Source organism: Cebidichthys violaceus, unplaced genomic scaffold (genome assembly GCF_023349555.1).
Source record: "Cebidichthys violaceus isolate CVI_PGR_0920_01 unplaced genomic scaffold, fCebVio1.0.p SCAF_68, whole genome shotgun sequence".
Taxonomy (NCBI): Eukaryota; Metazoa; Chordata; class Actinopteri; order Perciformes; family Stichaeidae; genus Cebidichthys; species Cebidichthys violaceus.
The window spans coordinates 490,922-517,283 of NW_027176905.1; the positions used below are offsets into that span (position 1 = coordinate 490,922).

Here is a 26,362-nt window from a genome sequence, read left to right on the forward strand (position 1 = left end):
TAACGCAAAAGCAGCAACCAAAAAAAAAAACATACTCATTGAAAACGATAACAAAAAGCCGCCCCAGGCTGCTACAAAGAGCGCTGTCTGATCTGGTTCATAGGAATCAGTTGATATGTTCCAGACTGTATGCCGATAGATAACATAACAAATTGTTCCCTGATACTGTTATTTTTTTTTTGATTGCCTGCCCTGGAACTTAAGCATGGAGATTCATTCTTGACCTTAAACAAATCTTGACTCTAAGGTCCACTTAACATCCTTCTTTTTTGTAACTTAAAGCACACAATTAAAAATTCACCCCATCTCCAACTGACTTTGATGGGACAGTTTGTGTAATATTTCCTATTGGAAGACAACATACAGAAACGTCTAAAGTAAACTATATAGGAAAATGGGTACTTTCAGGCCCACAGTGGAATTTCTCCTAGACAGTCTGTGACAATTAGTTATGAATGCCTTTAATGCCAAATAAACGGGAAATGAAAAAATAATGAGACACTATCTGTAATGTCAAGAATGTCTTATCTTATTAATGTGTTATCTCTCCAGTGGCATCCCACTTACAAGAGAGAAAGTGAATTGTATCCAAATGGCACAAGCAGGCGGTTCAATCTTAGTCACTGTGATGACTGCATGCTCTCCCTGTCCATTTCATAACAAAAGACACATATGTTGAGTTTTAGAAATATTCTTGTATGTTCCTTTACACTGGAGCTGGTCCCTGGGTGCTGTACTGTGGCATTCACTGCTTCTAGATCAAAAGGATGGGTCTAGGGATTATAGGGGATTATTTAGTACAATTTGGCTAATCAAACCTAACCTGTAGTTTGGAAATTAGTGAGTTTTTTAGAAATGGAAAGGACTTTCTGTTTGTGTAATGGACACAGGATGGTTTTGGGAAAGGGAAGCCTCTAATCTTAACTGAGCTCATTGTTATTAATTGGAAAAAGACAATGGCTTTTTTCCCTCCTTTATCTGCAGTGTTGTGGGTTGTGGGGTGACGTGCCATGTATTTTTGAGTAGCAAACAATCACAACAGCAAATAGGGTTTCTGATCCATCCGGCAGCAACACAGCAATAGCTTGGTGATGGAGCACTTCAAGAGATGAGTAAAGCACTTCTTGTCCATGTATATTCAATGTCCACTGATTCAGTCAAGGTACAACAGATCAGAAAACCTCAGTTTCAACTCAGTTGCTCTCGATAAACCTTGGTGAATTACCAAGCAATGCTCAGTGAATAAAATAGATTGGTATCCATGATTTGTAATCAAAACTAAAAATATGGCTCTAACACTGTCCTTGCACCGGCCTTACTCTTGAGGCTAAAATACAGAGTCCTGTTTCATTTGTTTTGCTGCTCCTTTCAGTGGTAGGATGGAAGGAAATGACTCCTTGCCCTTGTTAATGTCTTTGTCTTGTCGAACTATAGGGAGCTTTCAGATGGCACACACCTGTGCAAAAACCCAGCAGTTCCCACCACAATAACAGATTGAGCCTCAGCAGATGGCTCGCGAGCTCCGAGCATGCACAAGGATGTTTATGCTCAAAGCGCTGTTTGTTGCATTATTCTCCAAAACGCCAGAGGCCTTACAAACAAAATATACTGTAAACAACCAAAAGGACAACGAGAGTTACCAGCAAAAACGGCATAAGCCAACTTCCACAATGTGGAGGAATTGTAATAACTGTAAACCCACATCTTATATTCATGGTCTACTTTATTTCCTTTTATACAAGCCCTGTAAAGAAAGAAGTCAAGTATTAAATGGATTATAATGAACCGAAGGTTGAATATCCTGTAAACAATTTGATTTGGCTGCAAAGAATGTACTCAAATTTTTAAGGCCTGTTTCTAAGGCATCTAAAAACAAATTGGCCCTTTTGTATAATCCCTAGACATGTGACAATCAAGCTTTGATCATGCTCTCGCCGCGCCTGCCAAGTTACAAAAATGTATTCACACACGACATGCAGGCCGTGATCATGTCATTTTCTGGTGCGCACACCTCGCGCCAGCTTTACTACGATGACCATAAACTATGCCTCCCATATATACACTACATACATCACCAGGCAGCCTTGCTCAATATGAGTAGCTTTACCTTTCTTTTTTCCCGCACCTCATATTTCTCACTCTCCTTCTCACTTCAAAAAGCTTAGATACTCACACAGAGAGCTGCTCCAACAGATAGTGATCTAATCCGACCTGATTAGATAATTATGATTTTTATCATGCCCAACCTCCTCAGTTACAAGGAACTGAGTGGACCTAGGAAGACGTCTGCTGCATATCTATACCCCTATCCACTGGGCAGTATATAGACATTGAACGTTTGACTCATGGTTATGTTGGTGACAAAGTTTAATGTTTACCCAAACAACCTCTCATTTTCATGAAATACTGAGGCACAAAAATGATTATTTAAACTGATATGAGAATGGTATTTTAATCCTGATTTCTTGGGGGACGCATGTACATAATGACAAAAAGGATGAATAATATATATATAATATATGTGTTGGGTGCCTACAAACAGTCAACTATACAGTCTACAGTGTACAGAGCATACAGAAAGAAGACTATACAAATGAGAGCGCAAAAAGAAAACTAACAACATTCTGTACACTGACAGCAACATCTGGTACTGTGAGCCACATCTGCAATTTATTCAAATGCAGCTATTTTGGAGATAGTCTCCACTTCACCTGCTGATTGCTTGTTGGCAACAGCTTAGTCCTCTTCACCTTTCCCCCCCTTCTCTCCGCCTCACACAGAAACAATGAATCTGTAATTGCTTTAGTTTGACTCTTAATATGAGAAGCCAGGACAACAGATCCCTTCCAAGAGCAAACAGGAGGCAGAAGGCATAACGGCTGTGATTCATCACATCGATGCAGATCTGTTGGTGTGTTGAGTCGAGGGGTATCTCTGTGCAGATTACTCTGACACAAGCAGAGAATGGGATTCATTTTCCTATTCAGGCAGGAAGGCCTGGCCATCTTGCAGGGAAACAGTTGTCTCCTTCAGTTAAAATTTCAGACACAAATGAGGTTGTGGTGGAGATAAATAGCTTTCATCTAGGGGTGGAAAATAAAAAAGGTATAGAAAGTACACTAGTATGAATTTTCCCTACAGTATGAATTTTGACTATACGGTGCTCTGCATTCTATATACAGAATTCGTCATCATCAGCTTGTGCCAGCAAATCATCTGGAAAACGAGGAGGCAGAGCCAATTCTGCTTTTGTTTAGAAATTATGAAATGGCTGAAACTGCTGCAAATAACGAAGAGGAGTTGGTAAAAAAATACAGGTGAAACTTCCATTATATTGGCATGGTTTGGGTTTAAAAAGTCAGACAACGAGCAGAAAATACTAGTCTGCAATTTTCGTTGGATGACAGTGGTTGCAAGGGGTGGTAATACAAGTAATCTTTTCAAAACATTCTCTCAAATAAAAGCGAAGCAAAACAATGCGTCTTCAACAAACAGGCAAGTCATCGTGCAAGGAAAAAAGGTTCTGTATTCCTATATATTTATTATTGCAGTTTTGCACGATAAATGTTCTTAAGATACCTCTAGGCCTACTACTGTATGTGAAATATGTCCTAGTAATACAGGTAAGAGTACAGTAATAATTGCACCCCTTTAGAAGTATTTATATTGACATTTGAGGGAAAAAAGAATAAACCGTGATATAATCCGTTGTCGTCCGTGCTTGAAAATGATACCGTTATATACATTTAAGGCCATACTGCCTAGCCCTCCATCTAACGTCTTGTCTTGGTTTTCTTGTGATCTTGTTAAGACATCATATTTTGATATGTAATAGGTAAATTAACCAGAATATTGAATAGTTTTGCTAAAGCCAATCCCAGCTGACATTGGGCGAAGGCAGGGTACACCCTGGACAGGTCACCAGACTATCACACGGCCAACACATACAACCATTCACGCTCACATTCATGTCTAAGCTGCATGTGTTTGGACTGTGGGAGGAAGCCGGAGAGAACCCACACTGCTGCTGCAAAATCTAAAAGACAAAAATAAAATGTAATTCTGTTGAATAAAATAGAATCGTGTTTGACCCATTTATGGTGTGGCTATCATACAACATGTTGAAACAATATAAGGCTGTCCAGTGCCACCCCTAACCATGAAGCAAAAAATATCTGTTTGTGTGTTCTTTGAATATCTTGAGGATTGTTCATCTGATGTACTTGTTGTGCATTCAAGTGAGTGCAGTTTGAAATTTGGTGCTATTTGTACACACAAGATGTTCAATATTTAAACCTGTATCGTATAAAGAGCCAATAGCGCTCACTGAGTCGAACACGTTGTGTGCAGTGGGCCTTTACAGGCCGTAGCTCATTGACTGCAGTTCACTGTTGCTGCTGGATGCTGGATATACTGTCGTTACAACCGAAATCGTCTGTACATCCTGAAGTCAACGAGCGATGAGTGCTTCTCAAAAGAAGAGCTGCAAGGAGCACTTCCGGGGGTAAAATGGTTCAACGAAACAAACAAAAAATCACATTAGATGTTCACTGATGTTTTTATTATCTTAATGTGCACGTCCGTTTTCCCTTATTTATTTTCTCCAGACAGATCTTAGATTTATTGATGACTCTAAATCGCCCTTAGGTGTGAATGTGAGCGTCTCTATATGTTGGCCCTGCAATAATCTGGCAAGGTTAAGTGGCTAAAGGTAATGGATGGATGATAGATGACCAAACAGGGCAGGTCCAACCAGACTGCCATTTTAACCAGATCAATTTAATAATGTCTCTGATTATAACTGGCTGGACTCAATGATTTGTTTTAAAATGCTTAATGTAGCACAACTCAGGTATATGTTACAGTATGTGTTAGGTGGTACAGAACATGTTGTATTCACAGATTCACTTCACAGTAGGCCTGTGATGTTTGCTTTGCACTAACAGCCATCAAACGGACACTCTTTGCCTCAAGAGATTGTTATAATTGATTAAAGTAATAATTCGTGTTTTAATTTATTCCTAACGGAATTAAAGTTGCATTAGGCCAGAAAATCTGGTCTGACATATGGAGACCACTGGGAAATCTCCTATACACAAAAAGACTGTGAAACTTAAGAGCATAATACAGATCCAGATTTGACTAACTAAAAGCTGTGTGGTCTTAGTATGAAGTACAAACAGCATACCTTGCAGGCATGAAGTACAACATAAATTTTGACAGTGTGGCTGCTACTGCCCGAAGACGTCGCAATATATACACACGCCGATGTTACCGGTAGTGTCGTTCAGGTTCGATTGAGATATCGCTTTTCTTGTTTCTGCATTTTAGATTCATATTCTTGAAAAAGTTAAACCAATGACAGACAGACAGACAGGAGGTCTAACAATGCCTTTGACTGAATATCTCCAAGTCATGTGTGTGCATGTGTGGGGAGAGAGAGAGAGAGAGAGCGAGAGAGAGCGAGAGAGAGAGAGAGAGAGAGAGAGAGAGAGAGAGAGAGAGAGACCTAGCTAATCGGAGAAAGCTGGAGTCACCAAAGATGGCTGAGGTTGTTACACTTAGTTCTTATGTTTTAGGTTAGTTCTTTTTGACCCATCGTATCTCATCTTTCTTTGGCATTATTAAGCTTCTTTTGCTGTTGTGTATGCTAGCAATCTTGTTATGTCCAATCCCTAATTTCTTGTCAGCTCATACTTGGATAGCAACTCTAAACACGAGTAACGTATGAGTTAAAGTTGTATATTTAAAATGTCCTCACCAGATATGAATGTTAGGTTTATGAGGAAGATATTCCACACCAATCAAGAACTGTAAATCTTACAATCATTTTAAAATATTTGATTTCAGACTCCAAATTTCCAATGATCTTACAAACCACATCTTTCTTCTTTGTCCTTTAACCCAGAAGCAGCTGAAATCCGCATGACAGACCAACACTCTCAGACATTCAGTGGATCAGGGAACACAACATCAAGAAAAAAAACATTTTGAACACTAAACTACATGGGACTCATTTTAACTCCAGAATCCGCCTATCGGTGAACTCCTGACACTTGTTCAAACCACAAAGCCTGAAAAACACTGGATGCTTTCCATTTGGCCATGTCAGCATGGAGCATGTTAAGTAGCGGCAAAGGCGTGGGAAATGGTTAACTGGAGTGCCAACAGCTGGTATGTTGAATCCATGGCTGAATATCTATCACATGATGAGCAAACAGTAGCAGGTGTTGTGGCACAAGCTGTGGTTATGCTCCTTGTTAACGATGAGTTGTACTGGAGAGTGCTGGAAATGTTAAATATCAGGTTGGGTATTAGCAGCAGTAACATGGATTTGTAAGTTAACTTGACATTTTATTTGTGAATACTTATTAGACTGTTTTACCATTATAAATGTTCCTTATCAATTTTATCATCTGTTCACCCTAGTGATGAACAATGCAAAAACTATTATAGTAGACGTGTCCAATTGGCTGGATTTTCAACATGAAACGTTTCAATTTATAGCAAGTGAAGAATGAAAATTACATTCATATATTCTTGTTAATATTCAAATTGCAATGCTGTTGGATTAGATCTGCTGAAAACCAGCTGGGTCAATCTCACTTACGTTTTATGTATCAAAGGAACACAAACACAGCTGGTACCCACTTTGTTTTCTGAACACAGATTTTGTGATTACAATTTCATGAACTGGATGAACTTGACTTAAGCACCATGAGATTTTGGCAATTAAAACAACTTTAACTTTATGCTAAATTAAAGTTTTGTAAAAAATTGTACTTAAAATGAAAACTTGAAAAATATCGACTTCCCTCTCAGAACTAAACTGTAGCCAAGTAAGATGAAGGAAAGTCTTTCTACTAATGCACAGTCTTCACTGCAATGTTGCAATGTCCAGTGCCTCTGTAATGGTTTGACAATGCTCATAAATTTGTTTAATACCAATTAACAAATAAGATTGATATAGAAACCTTTTCCTGTTAATGTTACAGATGTCGGGTGAAGAAAAATAGCCACCACATTTCATGGTATTTCTTGGGAGATAAATTGCCAATGGAGTTAAGCCTTATAGTCTCACCGAGGTTCTTTATACAGAATGGGGAAAAAAGTGTGATCTTCTATTCGAAACATTATCAACCACCACTGTCAAAAGTTATTCTCTTCCATGTGTTCCCCTTTGTTCCTCTGCGGCGTCTTGTGAATGGATGCTTAAGCTTTACTGAAGTCCATTTGCTGTAAATAATACAGAGAGCACATTATTTTGTTCAGTGAATAGAGTGTTGACACTGAAAATATAATAAAAGGTGAAATTTGATCAAAAACATCACATATGACTAAGACAATGAGTTAGATAAACAAGATACCAGCACAGCGCGCTCAAAGGATGCTCAGTAATTTACTCAGCATTATTTTAATTTCCTTTGTTGTTGGATATTGGCAGCTCCAATGACACAAATTTGGGTTACATATCTTGTTTTTGTGTTCAATTGGACTTACCTTGGATTTAGACCGACCCGCCCTGCTGTTCTCTCATCTTCACAACTACTTCATGAGGATTGAAGAAGCTCAGATATACTATAAGTTTGTGAAACATATATTTCTTATGATATTTTGTCCTGCCTACTCAACATGTTAGATTTCTACATATGCCATGATGCAATCCCTTGAAAACTTTCCCAGCTAACTCGAAGGTTGACCACCTGTCAGGCTCTTCTCAGTGCTGCTGGTGAGCAAACATGAAGTGTAAATGAAGTGCAGTGTAATGGGATGCCAACAGAAGCAGATTGGACATGTGTACACTCTTCAGCTTTAGTAACACATTTTGGTGCTACTTTCCTCACTAGCCGGTGTTGAAACATTCCATCGCCCAGCAGTGAAGAACATATGCAGTTTCTAAATATAGATAATTCCCCAAAGTGGTCTCAATGCTGATAAAACTACAGCAAATCAAACATGTCCACTCTTTTGAATTGAAGTTGGAAGAAATATTGATTAAAAGTGGCTTCAGCTTAACAAAGCCCAGTTCATGCTTAACACTTGACCTTGTTACAAGCTGTAGGACGGGGATACTCAACTTGCTTTGCACAAGGGCCACTTTTGCAAAATGACAGGAGGCCTGGGGCCAGTTAAACAAACATTTATAATATCTGTCAGTTAAAATGAATAAACATTAAAAGGCCCATAACTCATCTTACTTTGAAATTCTTTATTCTCAATTCTAGGTTCAGGCCAGACCTCTTTTAGAGGGTCTGGGGGATCCTCCCCTGGTAGTTTTTACAAACAAGTTCTACTGTATTAGTCTATTTTGATGCTTTTTTTTACACACTTTACATTGAAAGTACAAAAACATTTTTGTGTTCATCGATTTATTTTCATCGTGAATTAGGAAATGGTTGACGGGCCACTCAGCACCCTAAGTAGAGCAACACTGGTGTAGGACAATTAATTCATTCTCTTTTTTGTGGTTCTTTCTTCAATAAATATATGTAAATTACAGTGTTTAAATGTTGTGATTGAAGGCTACCTTTTCAAAAGGATTTTAGATTTTAGTACCGACATTTAAAAAGAACAGCAATTGTTCAAATATTTCCTCTGTGTCTGACAACTTTAGGTATTACATGACAGGACAGGAGGATAGATATCAACGCCAATCAATTATACTATAAATATATATTTTTTTAAATCCTCAGAAATGCCCACACAAATATAAAAATCTGCCTGCTGTGCCACTGAATCCCTGTGCCAAGAACATTATTGATTAAGAGGTTTTGTCAGTGCAGTTTTTGTTTTTTTAGCCCTGCCTTTCTTTTCTCACCAGGTGATGTGTTTTTGTGGAGCCCCGTGCTGCTGGTCAGCTGAGTGGAGCTATAAAGATAGTGGAGGGAAGATAATCTCCTATCAGCAATTCACAGATGGATATCTAGATCGATCAACACCTTTTGATCAACACCTTTTTAAAAAAGGCAGGCTTATTGACAGCAACAGAAGTATAGGCTGGTGGGCGGCTCTGAGGGTGGAACGGTTCTTCCACTCACAGGAAGATCTTAGGTTGATCCCTGGCTCCTCCAGTCCTTTGGCAACATACTCCTCTAGGCTGTACCATCAGAGGGAGAGGGAGACACAGAGAGAGAGAGAGAGAGAGAGAGAGAGAGTGTGAGTGAGTGAGTGAGTGAGTGAGTGAGTGAGTGAGTGAGTGAGTGAGTGAGTGAGTGAGTGAGTGAGTGTGAATGAGCATTTAGATTAGATCCTGCTGGGCAGGTTGGGGCTTTGCATAGCAGCCTCTTCCATCAGTGTATGTGTTTGTGAATGGGTTTTTACAAGTAGTGAAAGCACTCTGAGTGGTCGGAAGATAAGAAGGGTCCATTTGCCATCTTGTAGCATTTCATTGTATAGTGGTTGTATTTGCAGATAATTATATAATCAATGACATGATATCTATATTAACAATATCAACATTTTACATCTGAATTTTTTTCCCTTCATAACTTTCGTTTTCACTTAGTTTATTATCTTCTACAGTGTTTAATTGTGGCTGCAGCACCAGGAGCATGCAAGGTCACCGAGCCTTGACAGAGCCTCAGCAGATGTCCTGTTTGAATAACAACATACTGTTCGCTATTGAGGAGCTCCCAGTTGCCTAGGAGATGCAGTAGATCCTGATAGACACTTGGATCTGATGCTGTGTGATACATTTTTTTTCTAGGTGACAATCGGCAACTTTTTCTTTATATTCGAGAGGCTGAAAACAGCCTTTTCTGCAATTTTAAGCTTTAAAATTACTTAAATAATGAATTGATTATCTACATTTTCTGTCGATCAACATACCGATTACTCGACTAATGGTGTTTCAGCTCTTCTCTTTTTAATGTGAAATGAGCCCAGATTAAAATGCATAAAGTTATCAGCCTAAATGAGTATAAAAAGCATAATAATAAGTATACTAAAAGTATAGACACAACTATCACTGCATTGAGTTGTAGACTGAAAAAATATGTTCTAGATTTGGGACTTGATCGTTAGTCAACCGCACTGATCACACCACTGATCATTCCATCCAGTCGGCAAGACCCACATGTAGGCTGTAACATTAATCACCTGTTCTCCTTCCTTTCAAAGTTGTGATAGCTTTTAGCTGTCCTTTTTGCAATGTTGGGGTTGGGGAGCTCTGCATGCTTTATAGAGGGAGGTCATCTTATTCACCTCTTCAGCAACAAGCCAGCCTGTTTTCTATTTTTCAATTCTAGAGGCGGCAACTTTCTTTGCCGCCTTATTTGCTGGGGTTGGTGTTGCTGATGGCCCAGGTTTAGGCTTTCTTCTGTTACAGTTGGAGCTTTATGTCGATGTCTGTATTTTGTGTATATTATCATAAGTGAAATAAACTGTTCCCCTCAACATAAAACATACATTTCCACTTCGGTTTGGGCATACGCTGTAGATTATTTTGTCCTCTTGTCCATTTTGGATCTGAGTCTCACGTTGCTTTAAAAACTCACATATAAAAGTGCTGTTAGACTACCTATAGATTACTTATGGTAGTATCATAGTATAGTATAGGACTGTCACAATAATACAAGCTGGCAGGGAACTGCCACAACCGCTATGCTTACGTTCTTTTCTTTTTTAAATTATTTTCAATGAGGCGACAGCCCTAACAGTATAATGTGACCATGTTTGTTTGTTTGTTTGTCCTCAGAACACACTCAACCTTCATTATGAAATATTGAACATAATGTATTTTGTGTAGATCACTGCTCTACTGATGCTTTTCTGACATATTCACTGTTGTGTTTTTTGTTGGTATTTTATTATTTTTAGCATCATTATTTGCAGCTCAACACTGAAGGTTGAAAGCAAAATATGACATCAATCTTAAGCAGCAACTATCCCAATTTATGAATGACAAATCCTTTATTTAAATTAATTTAGCACAAGAATGTATGTCAATTGGAGACCGAAACGAGGCTTAATTGGTGCTCCACAACCAGCCATTTATGCAAAGATGACATATTTGAACATAGACACAGACTGATATCAATGGGGCGATGTGATCTGTAGTCATGTATTCAGCAGGAATGTGCTGAAAGCCTACTGAGAGTCTCTACAGGATAGGATGCTGGCTTTGATCCCAGTTCTCGACCTTTTCCAGAGGAAGTAGTCCAGAATGAGCCTCTTCGTGGCTCTTCTTCCCCCTGGAACTGGCTGGGGCTCAGTTATTCCATCTGGACTCGTTTATCTTTGCTCTGTACATCTCTCTTCACTCTGTAACTTGTGCTACCTAAAATTAACCACTCCAAATTTGTGGCTCACAGTTGTCCCCAACAAAGCACTATTTACGTCAGTGCCCATCTTTTTTTTATTAGTGTAGCCTTTAAAAGATAAAAAAAAAAACTAAATGTTTGTTTTTATCTTCTATTTGTTTTTAAAGATTTACATCTTAAGTGGGGTCAAATGGGCTTGTGGTTGAGACAAGATTGCGAAGCCAGAAAGTAATTTCTTTTTTTCATACATTGGATTACAGTCGATATCCTGAACCTCATGACTGTAATAAGATAATTGTTGTCATCCTAGGTTAATGTTAATGAAACCTCATATTGGGTGTTGCTTGCTCTGCCTTCTGAAGAGCAAAAGAAAATCCTGCCGGCGGGAGCTGGAGGACATCATTTTAAAGTAGCAACAGGCCATCGTTTATGATTAAATCTATACATTAATACAGGTTGTTGTGTTGTTAGACCCCTAATTAGCACTGTAAGTGGACATTGCTATTCTATGAAGTTATGTAAGAAGTATTTTGGTACACTGTACATCTTCTAATACAAATTTCAGCAGGGTTCAGTTATAAGGAACAAGTGTATGCATGCACCACTGTATGCTTGCTTGTACTTGTAGAAAAGAGAGGAGTGTGTGTGTGTGTGTGTGTGTGTGTGTGTGTGTGTGTGTGTGTATTGACGCGCACTATTTTATATAATGTAGTGTTCCAACTTTAAGGCGCGCCCTTTACTCAAATTGAGTCTCTCAAAATGTTTGCGCGAGTCCTTCCATTTATGAAAATGCTCAACAATGTTCCAATTTTTTAAATGCCACCAGTAATGAAATTTTGCTTTGAAGGAAACATTATAAGGTAATACTTTAGATAAATCTTCACAATGAAAAGGCTGAATTTGATAGTTGTGCTGAAAAACTACATTTATTTACAAAAGCAATTGCTAGATGCTGAAATCAAAATAATGACAATAATAAACTTTATTTATATAGCATACAAGAAATGCAGCACAAAGTGCTTTATAGTAAAAGAAAATAAAAATAGAATGAACAATGAACATAATGCAATGTTTTTCCTTGATGGAGTTATATCCTCCTTCCCTTTTAATTTGGCAGATTTTCATTCACCTTAATGAACTATCATCAGTCATCAGGCTGTCTACACAGAGTATTATACTGAGCTGAGCACAGAATCATTGCAAAGTACTCGACTCTGTGGTGATGCATTATCACATAGTTTATCTACCGTGCATGCAAGTGCTGTTGTTTTTTTTAATTGAAAAACAATATTAGCACATAGTGGCAAATTCAAATAATGGAGCTGCAATGAGGCTCAAGAACATTGCTCTTTTCTTAGGAAAATCAAGCAGGGGATTTTCTTATAGCATCCTAAACTGCAACAAACATTGGCCGTGTCACGTAACGCCGCAACATTTAATGTATGTCATTTTGATGCCCGTTAGACCCTGCAAACAGAGGAATCACCTTGATAACCACACCCAGCTCACTGCTGGCCACACCCCTCACTCACTCATTTTAAATGGTTTAAAGGGCCAGTGTGTAGGATTTGGCAGCATCTAGCAGTGAGGTTGCAAATAGCAATCAAGTGAATCTTCTCCAGTGTGCATGAGGAACTATGGTGGCTGACATGTAAACACGAATGGCCCTAAAGCCAGTGTTTTATTTGTCTGGGCTAATGTAGAAAGATAACAAAGAAACATATGAAGAGGTCCCGCTCCTGTAGATATAAACAGCTCATTCTAAGGTAACGAAGACACAATCCTTATTTTCAGGTGATTATGCACAAAAGAAAACCTACTTATTGATATTATATTCCAATTCTGCTAATACAGCCCCCTAAATGCTACATGCATACTGGTCTTGTGACTTGTCACATGTCGTGAGAATCGCAGGTAATCTACAAGGAAAGAGGCAATTAATGTAAATAAGGAGCATTGTGCAGACTTAATCTTCTACATTTGTTGTCATGTCTGTATCAGACAGTGTTTGGTGGAACACTTTTTGGGTATGTCATTTGGCATTACATCTAAATAACCCCCAAAGTTTCTTTCTCCTCCTGTGAAAGCGGGGGTCGCTGTCACCGCCTTCACTGCGTCACCACAAAGCAGCTGAAGGGTCATTCATTATGGAAGCTTAACGGCTAAAAGCACACACACACTTCAGAAGGAAATCTCTTCTTTATTAAAAACACAGCCTTGGGAGAGAAGCTATTCGTAGGAGCAATTGCGGGCTTAGGAAGAGAGACATGTGTCGCTCAAATTAAATTGTATTTTGTAGTTCAGTTGCTTTCATCTCTTTTTATTAAGTCTTTGGTTGAGCATGTAGTATGATGCAGTTACACCTACAGATTGTGGAGTTTATTGGATAAAGCAGTATGCTTTTCAGGGAACCAACGCATGTTTGTCTGTGTGTCTGTGTGAGTGTGTGTCAGCTAAAACAGCACTGCTTTTGTGTGTTTGATTTGGTGTTGGTGGTGGGAGGAGGAAGGGAATGTGACTCAGTTGAATAAATAGTTCAACATATCCCGGTATTAGTCACATTAAGAAAAGATCCAGGATTCAGCTCCTCGTCTTTTCTCCTCATTGACTCATAATAGCAACTGTTTAATTGACTTAGCCCACGCAGTCTACAGTTTTTTGTATTTAGAATTATTTGATCCTACTCAGCCAAACCTCTCATTCAGTCACAGGCATAATGGTGGACTGTGTTGGCAGATGAAGTGGAATGTTTCCAGAGTTAGAGGTTAAAAAAAAATATGCTAGAGTTATGATGTTGTAAGGTGACTTGGTAAGATATTTCGATAATGATCTGAAGTTGAATTTCTCCAAGTCAAACCCCCATAGGATGATTTGACATTTGAGTTTATGTCAGTTGGTTCTTATTAGTGTATTTGTCTGCATCAGTGTGTTTGCTCTATGTTTGTGTGTGGGCACCATCTGCTGGTCGCATTTGGCAACACTTCATACAACAGCTGTGTTTCTGTTAGTGAGCTCATTGCAGTGACCCCTCCTGACCCCTCCCAAATTAAATCTGTACTTTGGCAGTCGGCCCATCAGGCTCAAGAGCCCTTATATTTCACTACTTTAATGCCCCATTAAAATGGATGCAGGAATGCAAAGAAACATAATGACAAGATTAACGATAAATGTTCGATACATTTGTCTGATTTGCCATGAAGATGTTAATGTTCTTTAGATACTTTACAGACACAACTAAAAGGCCGTAATTGTGCGCTTTTGCAGTATAATCCAAGTATTGTTTATCCAATTGTATGCTCAGTACTTCCCAAATACAGGCTCAACCATGAGACGGGGTTTTGAATAATAAGGTTTTAGTGAAGATGCATGTGTTCGGGAAGTGGTGAGCATACTACTGGATAAACAAGACTTGGATTGTACTGCACGAGTTGTGTGAGATTTTGTATAGTTTTGCTGTTGTTAACCTGGACCCCATTTACTTCAATTCATCAAGGAATTAATCGTTTTTTGCATTCACCGTTTGCCATGGAGCCATTGTAGTTGTTGTAATTGCCATTTCAAGAATTCAAGGAAATGCGGTAATTGATACACAAAAAGTATTCCTTTAGGTATTAATCACATTACTCAGCCCCCCCATGGCACAACACTAACAATAACACTGATTAAACCTATACGTAGTTAACAAGTGAGTTAACATCTGCTGTTCTTAACACTTCACATGTTGCTGTCGTTGAACAGACAAAAGGAAAAGAAACTACCCACAGAAACCCAGACTTATTCAACACAAGACATTGTAGTCAAACTAGTTTGATTGAAAGATTGTCTCTGATAATTGCAGTGCAGAGATGGTACATCTTAATAACAAAGAGGTTTAAAAAAAGCAAGTAAAGTAGTTTAAACACTTTGAATAATGGATGAAGCAGTGATAGAGAATAGAAATCCAGTGTATGTTTCACAGTTCAATTCTATTTTTCTGATGTGGGAGTTATAAAACTGAGACAGAAATGTATTGATTTAACCAGCCCTGTTCTCAGATCATAATTAAGTCAAAATATACCAGTATAAGGGTCATATTTGCTTTCATCTGCTGCCATCTTGAGCGGATTAGTGATAAGCATCAAGTCAAATACTCCTGTCAGCCATATGCAGATGAACCCTGACACACAGCCAACCACTGACAACCTTTCTGATCTTTGAATCCCTAAAACTCAACATTGTGTGAAGTTGTGTAATGGATGAATGAAGTATGAGAAGAGTATTAATGAACTGAACTGTTATCTGTGTAAAGTAGGAGCAACTTGTATTTACAGCATACAACTTATCAAGGGAAATGTTTAGGTACAAGCAGATTTAGGACTTTAGTTTGTGTATCTTGGCTGAATTCACAAGGTTTTGTTTTGGGTAGAGGAGGTTTGGGCTGTCTAGTGGGTCAAAGATGAAATTCTGTTTGATCTCTGTTTTTCCATCTCCCCTCAGCCCAGTTGGGAAAGTAGTATTCACTTAAGATACGACTAAATGTTTAAGTGTTATTTCTGGGGTTCGTGTTATCTTTCATCTCAAGAGGGCTCTGTTTTTAGACAGAGAGGGGCCCTACTGACCAATAGAATGAAAATCTATCCAAGCTGCAGCCTCTCAGCGCAGCACAGGTCTGGCTTGTGTCTGCACAGGCAGAGCTGAAGTCACTGCTTAATGTTTGTGCACTGATGAGGAAGGAAACAAATGCAAACTGATGCGCTTGGCGGTTTCCAGTTTACTGCTTGAAGGGAGTGGTGGACACAGCTGGTTCACCCAAGGTACGAGCTAACAACGCTATAATTCAGGCCTGGCCATATTTAGGCAGGACTCAGTGTTATGTAAACAGAGCTTACTGCTGAGGGGAGGGCTCACTCCTGCACTCGTGTCCATGTCCATCAACAGTGCTTTTACATAGCTCTGTTGTGAAAGATAAAGAAAATTCTTAAGCTGCATAGTAAAAGTGGATCTGAAGAATTTAAAGACTCCCACACGTCTCTGAGTGTGTAGGGCATTATTACAAGACAGATTTACGAGTTATTATATGAATTCACTTGAAGAATACTGCTGCTTTGAGATGGACAACCTGGACCACCTGACAGGACTGCGAGGGTTGCACAAGAGATCAGCGTAAGAGACCAGGTTTCGTTAAAGCCTTCTACAGCAGTATGAGTGAGGCCGTCTTGGAAAGCTCTGGGGAGACTGGTTCCTTCCCGCTCAGCAGCACTCAGCCCATCAAGCTGAAACCACAGTCAACGTCTGGATCACCCTGTGGATCCCCAAGGATGTCCCCCTGCAACTCTCCCCGAAACTCCCCCCGGCACTCTCCTTTGCTGTTCCGCAAGCTCCTCATGAACCGCAGCATCGCCCTGCAGAGGCGCTTCACCTTGGCACACACACCCAGGTAGTATTAATAATTACAAACCTTTGGCATGGATATTACGTAATCAGGATTTACAGGACTTTCTTTTGAGACGTTGTAGTTGTACATGGATAAAATAGATACATTTTGAAGGCCATCATCTTCAGTGTTTTTGACACCTTTCTAAATTTGGATGACCTCAAGTTGTTTCAGGGGCTGATAAAGGTAAAGGGGCATTTTCACTTCATCAAGATGTGTGTCATGGGTTTGCTGTGGCAAAAAAGGCCCATTGTCCGATGAGAAGGTAACTGTGGGAAATCATGATTTTGTTGACGTCGGGACCGGTGTCATCTCAATGGACCTCGTTGTTCTTGCAATGAAAGAGAGTTACTTGTTTTGTGCCTAAGGTGTTCAGCGCTGTGTTCAGCAGGCAGCGTAGGTCAAATAGTGAGGAGAATAGATCCAATAGGAGGAGCTGGACTGCTCGTCTCTGACCTGAGGTTTCTGTTCAGCAGAGACAAAGCTGAATTCAGAGGGATTATTACCTCATCGCAGTAAACAAGGCTCATGCTTAATGCTGCGCCATTTGTTCCTCGTGACTGAAAATAGAAAGCATGCGGCTCTTTTACGTCAGCAAAAATCAAGTTAATTTAATTTTCTAGCAACAATGTCTTAATTGGAATTACATGTCTTAAATGTTTAAAAGACAATGACAGATAGTTATTGTGGTGGGTGGAGATTATTAGTAATTTTAGAACAGAATGTATAGATATCTGCGTGACATTCTGAAGTCATTTTCTGATTTTTAAAATAGATATATATAAATAGATATAAACCATGTTTGTGCGAGAAAAAGCAGTGCTGATGGGTAATGACGTATGAAATTGATTTTCCATTTGAAATAACTCCTAGAAAGGAAATTTACCCTGCTGTCTAAAGCCCTCATTTATCAGTCTGTGAACACACAGTAAAGAGGATTGTTATGTCTAATACAACATGTAATGTTGTAATATTTCTACACTGTTTTATTTGTAGAAAAGGATTTAATGAGCATCAACAACATTTTGGTCTTTTTTGTACAATCACAATGTTGCATGATGATCTGAGTAAATGTTGCTCTTGAAGACATCTGTTTCATCTTGAGAGGACTTTAATACTGAGAAATGACAGTAAAGTGCACCATACACACCTTTGCTTTCTCTTATTACTCCAGTTATTAGGGTAAGTTCATCATCAAAGTAAAAACAAAAGCAACTTAATCTAAGTTGTGGTGATGGAGATCAACATTTAAACGACCAAAAATACATTTACGCTCTTGTTAAAACTCTAGTTTCCTAGGTAATATTTTTGGTATATTGTTTGACCATATTTACCTGTATTTGACGGAGGACAGTAGGGAAGTGACAGGAAATGAGGGTAGATAGACGAGATCCATGGGTGTCAGGAAATCAGGCGAACTTAATACACTTAAGACTTTTATACAGAGGTTTAAACCTCTGTATAAATACTGCAAGTATTGCAAAAGCTTTAGAAAACAATTAAAAAAAATGTGCACAGTGAAAAATTTGAGTTAGTGTTTCAGTTGAGTATGTGTATAAAAACAATACAAATTGACGAGTGCTATAAAGATAAAGGTTAAATTCCCCACAAGGCTTTGGTAGATCAAGGCACTACTAAAGCGTAGGGATCTTAATGTGCTGTGACCATTCATATAAGAATTGTTTGGTTGTAAGCTTTTATATCAGGCTCATAGGTCTGTTTATTTATCTTTGTATTACTTCACTTCATTGTTGTTGTTGTTATTATAACATACTTCACATAAATGCATCGACCAGACAAACAAGTTGATCAGGTATTTCTATGCAGTATCCTCTTTCTAGTTCGTAGTGTACCCTCAGGGAAGTGGTTGTGGTGGTTTTGACTGTTGCCACGGAACAAGTGTCCCTCTATCTGAACCAAAAATGAAAGTGCCAGCAGTGAGAAACAAAAGCTTGGCCCTCAAAATGGCAACTCCTCTCTGGTGTGAGCAATGTGAAAATACAATGGATGGTAACACTTACATGGTTGGTTTAATCTAGAACTGGGGCCGTAGCCAAATCTATATTATGGCTTGTATATCTACTGGTGTGCCATTTTACCTCTCATACTGCCCCTCCATGATTTAAAAGACACAAGGATTCAAGATTTTTTTTTCTTGAGGTTTGAATATGCTTAGGGAAAACTATAAGCAAAGTCTAGAATGAAAACATCGATATACTCTCCCGGAAGACGGCACACGAAGATAACAATAACGCCAACAAATATTTTACAGTCTTCATTTTAAGCACATCATTTTAGCAGTTATGTGTTGGTGAGCTCTCACTGCTGTCTCCTTTAGGTTAAATAGGAATCTTTTGGTTTCAGGTGGGGTATGTGATCGTATGGCAGGGGTGTTATCTCACTTCTGAGTCAATAGTCTATTGGCTGAAGCACCATCCTATCTTTTAGCTTCTGACTTACAGTACTATCACATAATGTGTGAAAAGTTAATGAGTGTAGAGAAGTTGTGAAATTTATCTTCTCACTCTTCGACTGCCTTTCTCCCTCAGGCAAACATGGTCCTGTGGATCCTAGGATCTTTACAAATGGTCTTGTGTGTGTGCAAACTATTTTATGTTATATTAGGATTGGTTGTTGTGCCAATATTATCATTTTCAGTATTCAGTTTTTCCTTTAATTTTATTTTTAGCATTTAGACTGGAGCTAATGATTTGTCGATTAGCCTAATCAAACTGACTGACAGATACATTTGGCAGCTAATGTATTTTATATGATACTGATAATTGGTTTATCATTTCAGTCATCCTTCATGCAAAAATAGTGTAAACATTCTCTGGTTCAAGTGCCTCAAGTGAGAGGATTTGTTGCTTGTAAACTGAATATCTTTGGGTTTTGGAGTGTTGGTCATACAAAAGAAGACATTTAAGGACCACGATCATCTTGGGCTCAGAGAAGTGGTAATGGGCATTTTCCCTAGTTTTTGCCTTTTTATATACTTAACGATTAATTGATTAATCAATAAAAAAAAGCTGAATAATCTATAATGAAAATAATTTACACCAGTATGTGACACTAAAGCTCTCAATAAACTCTACTGTATATAGTTTTTGTAAATGTGAGCTTGTGTTTGTTTGCCACCCTGCCCAGCACCAATTCTAACAATATCCCTCTGTAATTATGTAGCTGCAGGGCAACAGAAGGAGGGTGTCGGGTCAGGTGGCCCGTTGATCTCACGTGTCAATGAAGGCTGAGCCAAGCCAGCTCTGACACAAAAACACCCACCAGCCACGCAGTAGAGTATCTCCCTTTGACAAGTTGGGACTCACTAAAAAGTTCTTCTGTAAATGTCTCAATATAGGAGTATTTTCAGTCTCTCAAAGCTCAGAAAGGGTCAACACGCAATGTTTTGTCTTTGTCTTATCTTATTGATATCTGGAAATGTTGCTTAAAAGAAGATCAACCTTTAACTTGATCCAAAGCTTTTAGGTATTGTATATTTGTCTTGGCATTGGATATCCTGTGGAAAACAGACTTCTCAACAGCTCCTGAGGACTTGGTGGGCTGTCCTAAGCTCCCACAACGACCCCAGGGGACTCCGCATGCTCTCACACTGCTGGAGGAAGAGGTCAACCCTCGCTGACGCTATGCCGTATCACTGCTCTCATGCAACAACTCAACCACCCCCCTTTCCTGCAAACAGAGTGACTGACTGACAGAAGACGAGTAATGAAGCTACTTTGAAAGTTTTTAAACTCTCTCTCCAGATCGCTTGTACAATGTGGAGCTGTGCTACTGAAGTCCCTTTTAGGAATGTAGTCAATGTCACGTCGTGGATTACTTTGAGTGGTTACAACAACAACAAATCAGTAAGAGAGGACAGACAACTGTGGAAAGCTGTTCAATGCAGCTGAGTCTTCAGTTACAACAGCTCCCTCTTTGCTTCTTCCTTCTAGAGAAACTCATTGAATATCATACTCCAGTCAGCCTTGTTGAGGCTTGCCTGGCTGGGACTTCATTCGGAGAACTCTGCAACGTTCCTGAATGATTTTTTATTCATTCTGAAGCTCTGAGGATTAATCAGATCTGTCCTCCATCTGACTGTGTCAGTTTTGTTTTCTTACCTGGAAACTTCCTGTGTTATGGTTTATTGCAATACAAACCTCATGGAGCCGATCCAGAAGAACCCGGTGGATCATGGCAGAAAAATAACGGACTGAGTGTTCAAGAATCCACAGGAAGCTCGGTTCAGATGTTCAGTTTATGTTAGTGTCTCGTATGAGTCAGGAGCTCAAAGGACAATGAGCAAAGACCTCCGATTGGCCAGGAAAGGGGCGCCGACTGGTTTCGGACACGGTCGGAGACACTCGTGCCTGGGGTATGTTCCTAATCTATGCATCCTGCATCTTTTCAGCGCTCATATTCATGAGAGGGAGTGCTCATACACGTTGCACGCAGGGCTCACAGACCTGGAATGATAGCTTCACTGTCTGGGCAACACCAATAGACAAGGTCATGTTTAAATAGAACACTATACATTTAGTGATTTTACTGTTATTGTTGATAATACATACAGGGTTTTTTAAGTGGTTCCTGTTATGGTCTAATTTGAATATTGACAGACAGAACTGGCATATATTTGTTTATGGAAAGACACAAGCTTAGACTGTTCTTAACATCATATGAATAGTGAGTTGAGAAAAAGTGGAAGAGTGATGACAATTCATCTGCAATTCATCTTCCTAGTAATGAAAATAAATTGAACAGATGTTCAAAAAAAGGAGTTTGGTGTCTTAAAAAAAAAAATCAACTGCAACTATAATTAATTGGAGGCAAGTAAACCAATTGCACACTCACTAACAGAATTGGACCAGAAAGTGAAGTATCACTTTACATTTTCTTCATCGGCACAGCATTCTGGGAAGTGTCACTGTTGCGCACCATATAGATGGTAGAGATGGGAAAGATTCATATGTTAGATAGAGCTGGTCTGATAAGGTTTATAGATACTGTAAGTTGAAGATATAGCTTCGTACTTGGGTTTAATTACTGCACCTTAAACGACGCTCTTTGGCTGATAAGAGCCATTCATGGCGGTTTGGTTTTCAGGCACTTTATTTTGATTAAGTTGGATGTAGAATGAGTTTCCCAGTTGTAATTACAACCAGGATGTTGACGTTTATGCTTGTCGAAAAATGATAATTAGTTGGTTAGTGTGAATTTGGTTTATCAATGTGTGAAAGGAGCAAGATCTGAGATTGTGAGCCATTCGATGGCCTCTCAACGGCTATCAACATGCCGACGGCGAGCCGACTACAGATAAGGTTCTGACAGAGCTAACAGTGTTAACGTGAGGGGGAACTGGAGGGTGGCTGCTACACTTTCGCGACAATGCTGTGGGTTGGGATGGCACTATCAGCTATATCTGCTCTATGAGAGCAGCGCAGAGCGACGGCTGTGAGCTAACCTGTGGGGCACGCTCACATGCACTAAAAGCATGCACAGTCGGTCCGGCTATGTCAACAAAGGATGGAGATTTTGCATAACAGCACACACAAAGGACGAGTGACTTCATTCTCTGCTCAGGTAGACATAACTCCACTATATCTTTACATAGCAAATCTTTGTTTGATGCTAGATTTATGTTTAAAATGTTAAATACAGCTCCTTAATGAACTGGAACATGTTCATCAGATTGAAGAAACCTAAAAGAAGAAGATTTGATGAGGAAATGTTTATTTTATAGACAATGCTAATGGTGGTCTGCACAGTAAAAAGGGTTGTATGGGCTCATAGGTTGTGTGTCACCCAGCACTCTGACGTTTGAGGCCAGTGTGTCAGTTAGTGGTTCTTGAGATGCAGTGTTTTTATATTTGCTGGCATTTTACCCAACGGCTTTTGAGAGGAAGCAAGTTTTGTTTGTGGCAAGTTTCATTCAACAGACTTCCTGTTTTTGCTGAAAGTCTCCCAGAGACATTTTCCAGCACAATGACCCTGAGACAAATGCTCTGCTAAGTGAACACAGAGCACTGAAGGGAGATTCTCAATTTCTATAAATGCAAGTGCCTCAATTTCTGAATAATAATTTTCTCTGACACTGTTTATATATGTGTATGTTGTGCCTGAGACATTGTTGTCAGTCTGCCAGCAGAGAGAGGCTGCTGGTGAATAGATAGCCCCGCCTGTTGTTGCTGATGTGCAATGATGGACTGACTCATGTTACACTACTGAGAAACACACTCTGCCGTGTGTGTGTGTGTGTGTGTGTGTGTGTGTGTGTGTGTGTGTGTGTGCGCGCACATGTGCTTATAGCTTGGTCAACTGAGCCTCCCATACCACATTCCAGCATGACCACACACACATGCCACGCCTTCCCTGCCATCACCCACAGCAAGAGCCATACAGTAAAACAAAAAGGAAACTGAAAATACCAACTTGGTACAGAACTAGACTCTACTACTACATGTGTGTTGCTTTTAGCACTTGTGGCTGTTTTTGTAAATTAAAATCTACAGAAAAATAATAATGAAAATAATTACGTTCACTTGTAATTGCACAATAGAATATTCTGCCTGACAAAGGCAATACACAGTGTATGATTTCAAAGAGTCAAATCAATTGTGATTATTGTTATTTGTATTTGCTGTATGAATGTTGGCTTTTCCCATTTAAACTCAAACCTACCAGCTAAGAGGATGGTAAAAATGATGTAGTTCTCAAACATTTATCAATGTAGTGAGTTTCTTGATTACCATGTAACAATTCCCTCAAATGACAAAGAAATGTCATAGTCGATTTCAAAGAGGACAAAGTTTGTTTCACAGCTACTAGCAGACTTACAATACTGTCTATATCTGAAATGACTCTAAGTCACAGACAACAGAAACCAAAGCCCAAATCTTTTTGTTTTTCTTTCTTAAAGTTCTAAAACTTAAAGAATATTTTCTGGTAACTTTGCATATCTGTCAGATGCAGAGAGATCTACTCGAGGGTTAGGGACATTGGGGGGGATTTGGAAATGTTTCTAAGTCATGATTTGGCATGTCATCAGAGTGACTTGGTAAAGTGACTCATGCTAACGCACGGTTAAACTGTAAACATAAAATATCCAGATCATGTACAGATTAAAGCTGCAGTTTAAAGAGGAAGGTTAGAGTCCCCAGTGGATTAATATTTAGGAAAATTATGTAAACACTACATTTACACTACATGGCGCCGCCAATAAAATGTGTTTTTTTATGTTATATCAAGGTTGATATATTGACTTGTGGGCTCTACAGGACCATTGACCATCGACATTATGGCTAATAATTCAAATCCTTGATTAAAAAAACAATGGAATTTTCACTTCCAGGACCTCACTGTTGAGCACTATATAAATTCAAACTATTAATGTTTTATTATATTCATGAATTGCAGTTAAGACAACAAGGCTCATTCTGCAGTACAAATGTAAACCACAAGTTAGCCTCACCACCAAAGCTCAAAACACATGATTGGAACTAGGGATGTACCAAATCTACGAAAAAAAGAAGAAAAAAAACAAACAATTTATCCACTTAAAACTAGAAGCATTAAATAGGGATAATGGTTAAAAATGCTCGATCTTGCAATGTTGAGAAAACTTTTATAAGGCAAAATACAAAAGGCCCATGGTCTAATAATTTTTCAGCTTTCATCAAAGTATCTTACAGTCTCACAGTGAATATATGTGACTGAGTATGTAACCTCTTTGGTCGCTTTGGTTAATATAAATTGTAGACATTGATCTGACTGGCTCATAATGATGTTAACCCGTAAACTCCGAACCACAAAATCTGTGCTGCACTGTCCTGTGTTAACGTGGCAATCTCGAAGATTTTCATGTTAACACAATGGTGATTGACCCACTGATATAAGATTTGCAATATTTATATTTTTGCAGTATTACGAAATGTGTGTCCTGGAAATAATGCTGTGATATCGTTTTTTCCATTGTATACACAGAAAAATGTAAGCATGCACATATTTCTGAAAAAAGCACGTTAGTATGGATAGATTATACAGTTCACAAGTTGTACATAATAAACCCAGAAGTAAAGACAACATAATATTGGTATTAAGACATTTTTATGTGTAGAGTAAAGCAAAGCTGCCACCCTGTGGCTAAAAAGTGGTATTAACCATTGACGGGAAAGAATATTCAAATACAAATACAATAAATACTTAGTTCCCAGTTTATTATGTACACTAATTTAAAACACATGCAGTCTGATACAGCACCCCTGCAATACATTCTATCTTCATGAGGTTTACACTGTTTTTGTTCAAACTGTTTTAAAGAGGCGATGATTGGACTTTATGGTTAACTTTGAGTTTGCTATTAAATTGTAATGTGTAATTCTGAGAGGTGTTTCTTATGTTTTGTCCACCCAGTGTGCTTTGGTGCAAGTGGAAGATGTGTTGTGTACATTGGAATTGGGACCCAAAAGCAGAACTCGGACAGAGCTTTACAAAAGTTCACAAACAACTTTATTTGAGAAATGTGTGTTGAAAGTTGATCCGGGGGTTGCAGTGGAGCGGGGCAGGCCACGGGAGCTGAGCTGTCGGGCTGGGAAGCAGACTGCCGAGGCGTTGAGTGAGGCAGGCTGAGAATGGATCTAAGGCACCGGAAAACACAAGATTATACAGAGTTCAAGCAAACACGAGGATTTAAGTGACTGAAAGAAACTGCCCATAGTGTTAGTACCATGTTGGCAAACTGAACGATCTGGCAAAGACTGGCATGCCGTTACTTATATTTGCTCTCCTACGTCATGTAAGTGCAGTGTGTTATCTGTATGCATAGAACATGTCCAGCCAATGCTAGATATAAGAGTCAATCTACTCACTCCTTGCTTTGATTCTAAAAACACTGCAGCTCTGGTAGTAGGTGAAGCTGTCCCTACGTTACCTGCAGTATCTCCCAAAATCTTAAATATACCATATTGGGATAATTTCTATTGCCTCTCAGTGGCTCTCAATATGGCGACAGCTAATAGCTAACAGTGTTAACCTGAGCTAGCCAGTGGGGCATGCTCAATTGCACAAACATGCACTGAAAGCACGTGTGGCGGCATGGCTATGTGAATGAAGCACAGAGAGCTTGGATTCCAACACACACAGAGGGAGAGCTTCTTCATTCTCTGCACTGTCTTTAATGACGTAAAGAAAAAAGAGCATTTTTAGAAACATTGCTCAAAACGGCTTTCCCCTCTGAAATTCTGCCCTTTTCTCTTGTAGAACATAAAATCCTGCATTGACTTTTCAAATGGTAATTTTCAATTTTGTAAAAAAAATCCAACCTCGGATCAAAGAATGTCAGATCACCCTAACTGAGGCAACCATATTGGTCCTATCATATATAGTGCATTCCCAGTAGAAGATTTGCAGAGTGGTGGGGGGGGGGGCAATAACAGACCCCCAAAATAAAGTCCCCAAGCCTGGAATAGTTCCTCAGCCCCGCCAGCCTGGCAGCACATAACACGTGAATGTGACATGTGTTTCTCATTTCTCATGTACACACACACACACACACACACACATACACACGCACACACTGCCACAGCCACCCGTCCCAAAATCCATATTGATTGTTCCACCACAGAATGGCTGTTAGTATTTTCTGGTCAAGTTGCCAAATTGGGTGTTGCGTTTTAGCAGCAGTGGAATA

At 39.1% G+C, this 26,362-nt stretch overlaps 1 protein-coding gene across 4 annotated transcripts in view; it reads left to right on the top strand.

The window, feature by feature from the left end:
• LOC137890732 (3',5'-cyclic-AMP phosphodiesterase 4C-like) overlaps nt 1–26,362 on the top strand; it is a 94,972-nt gene that overhangs the window by 29,788 nt on the left and 38,822 nt on the right. For 2 of the 4 annotated variants that reach the window (XM_068734924.1, XM_068734921.1), the window contains exon 1: nt 16,396–16,677. The exons of the other annotated variants lie outside the window; for them this stretch is intronic. In XM_068734924.1, coding sequence (XP_068591025.1) covers nt 16,442–16,677 — 236 coding nt within the window. In that variant the 5' untranslated portion in view covers nt 16,396–16,441. Of the gene's footprint in view, nt 1–16,395; nt 16,678–26,362 lie in introns of those variants that run through there. 4 annotated transcript variants of the gene reach the window in all.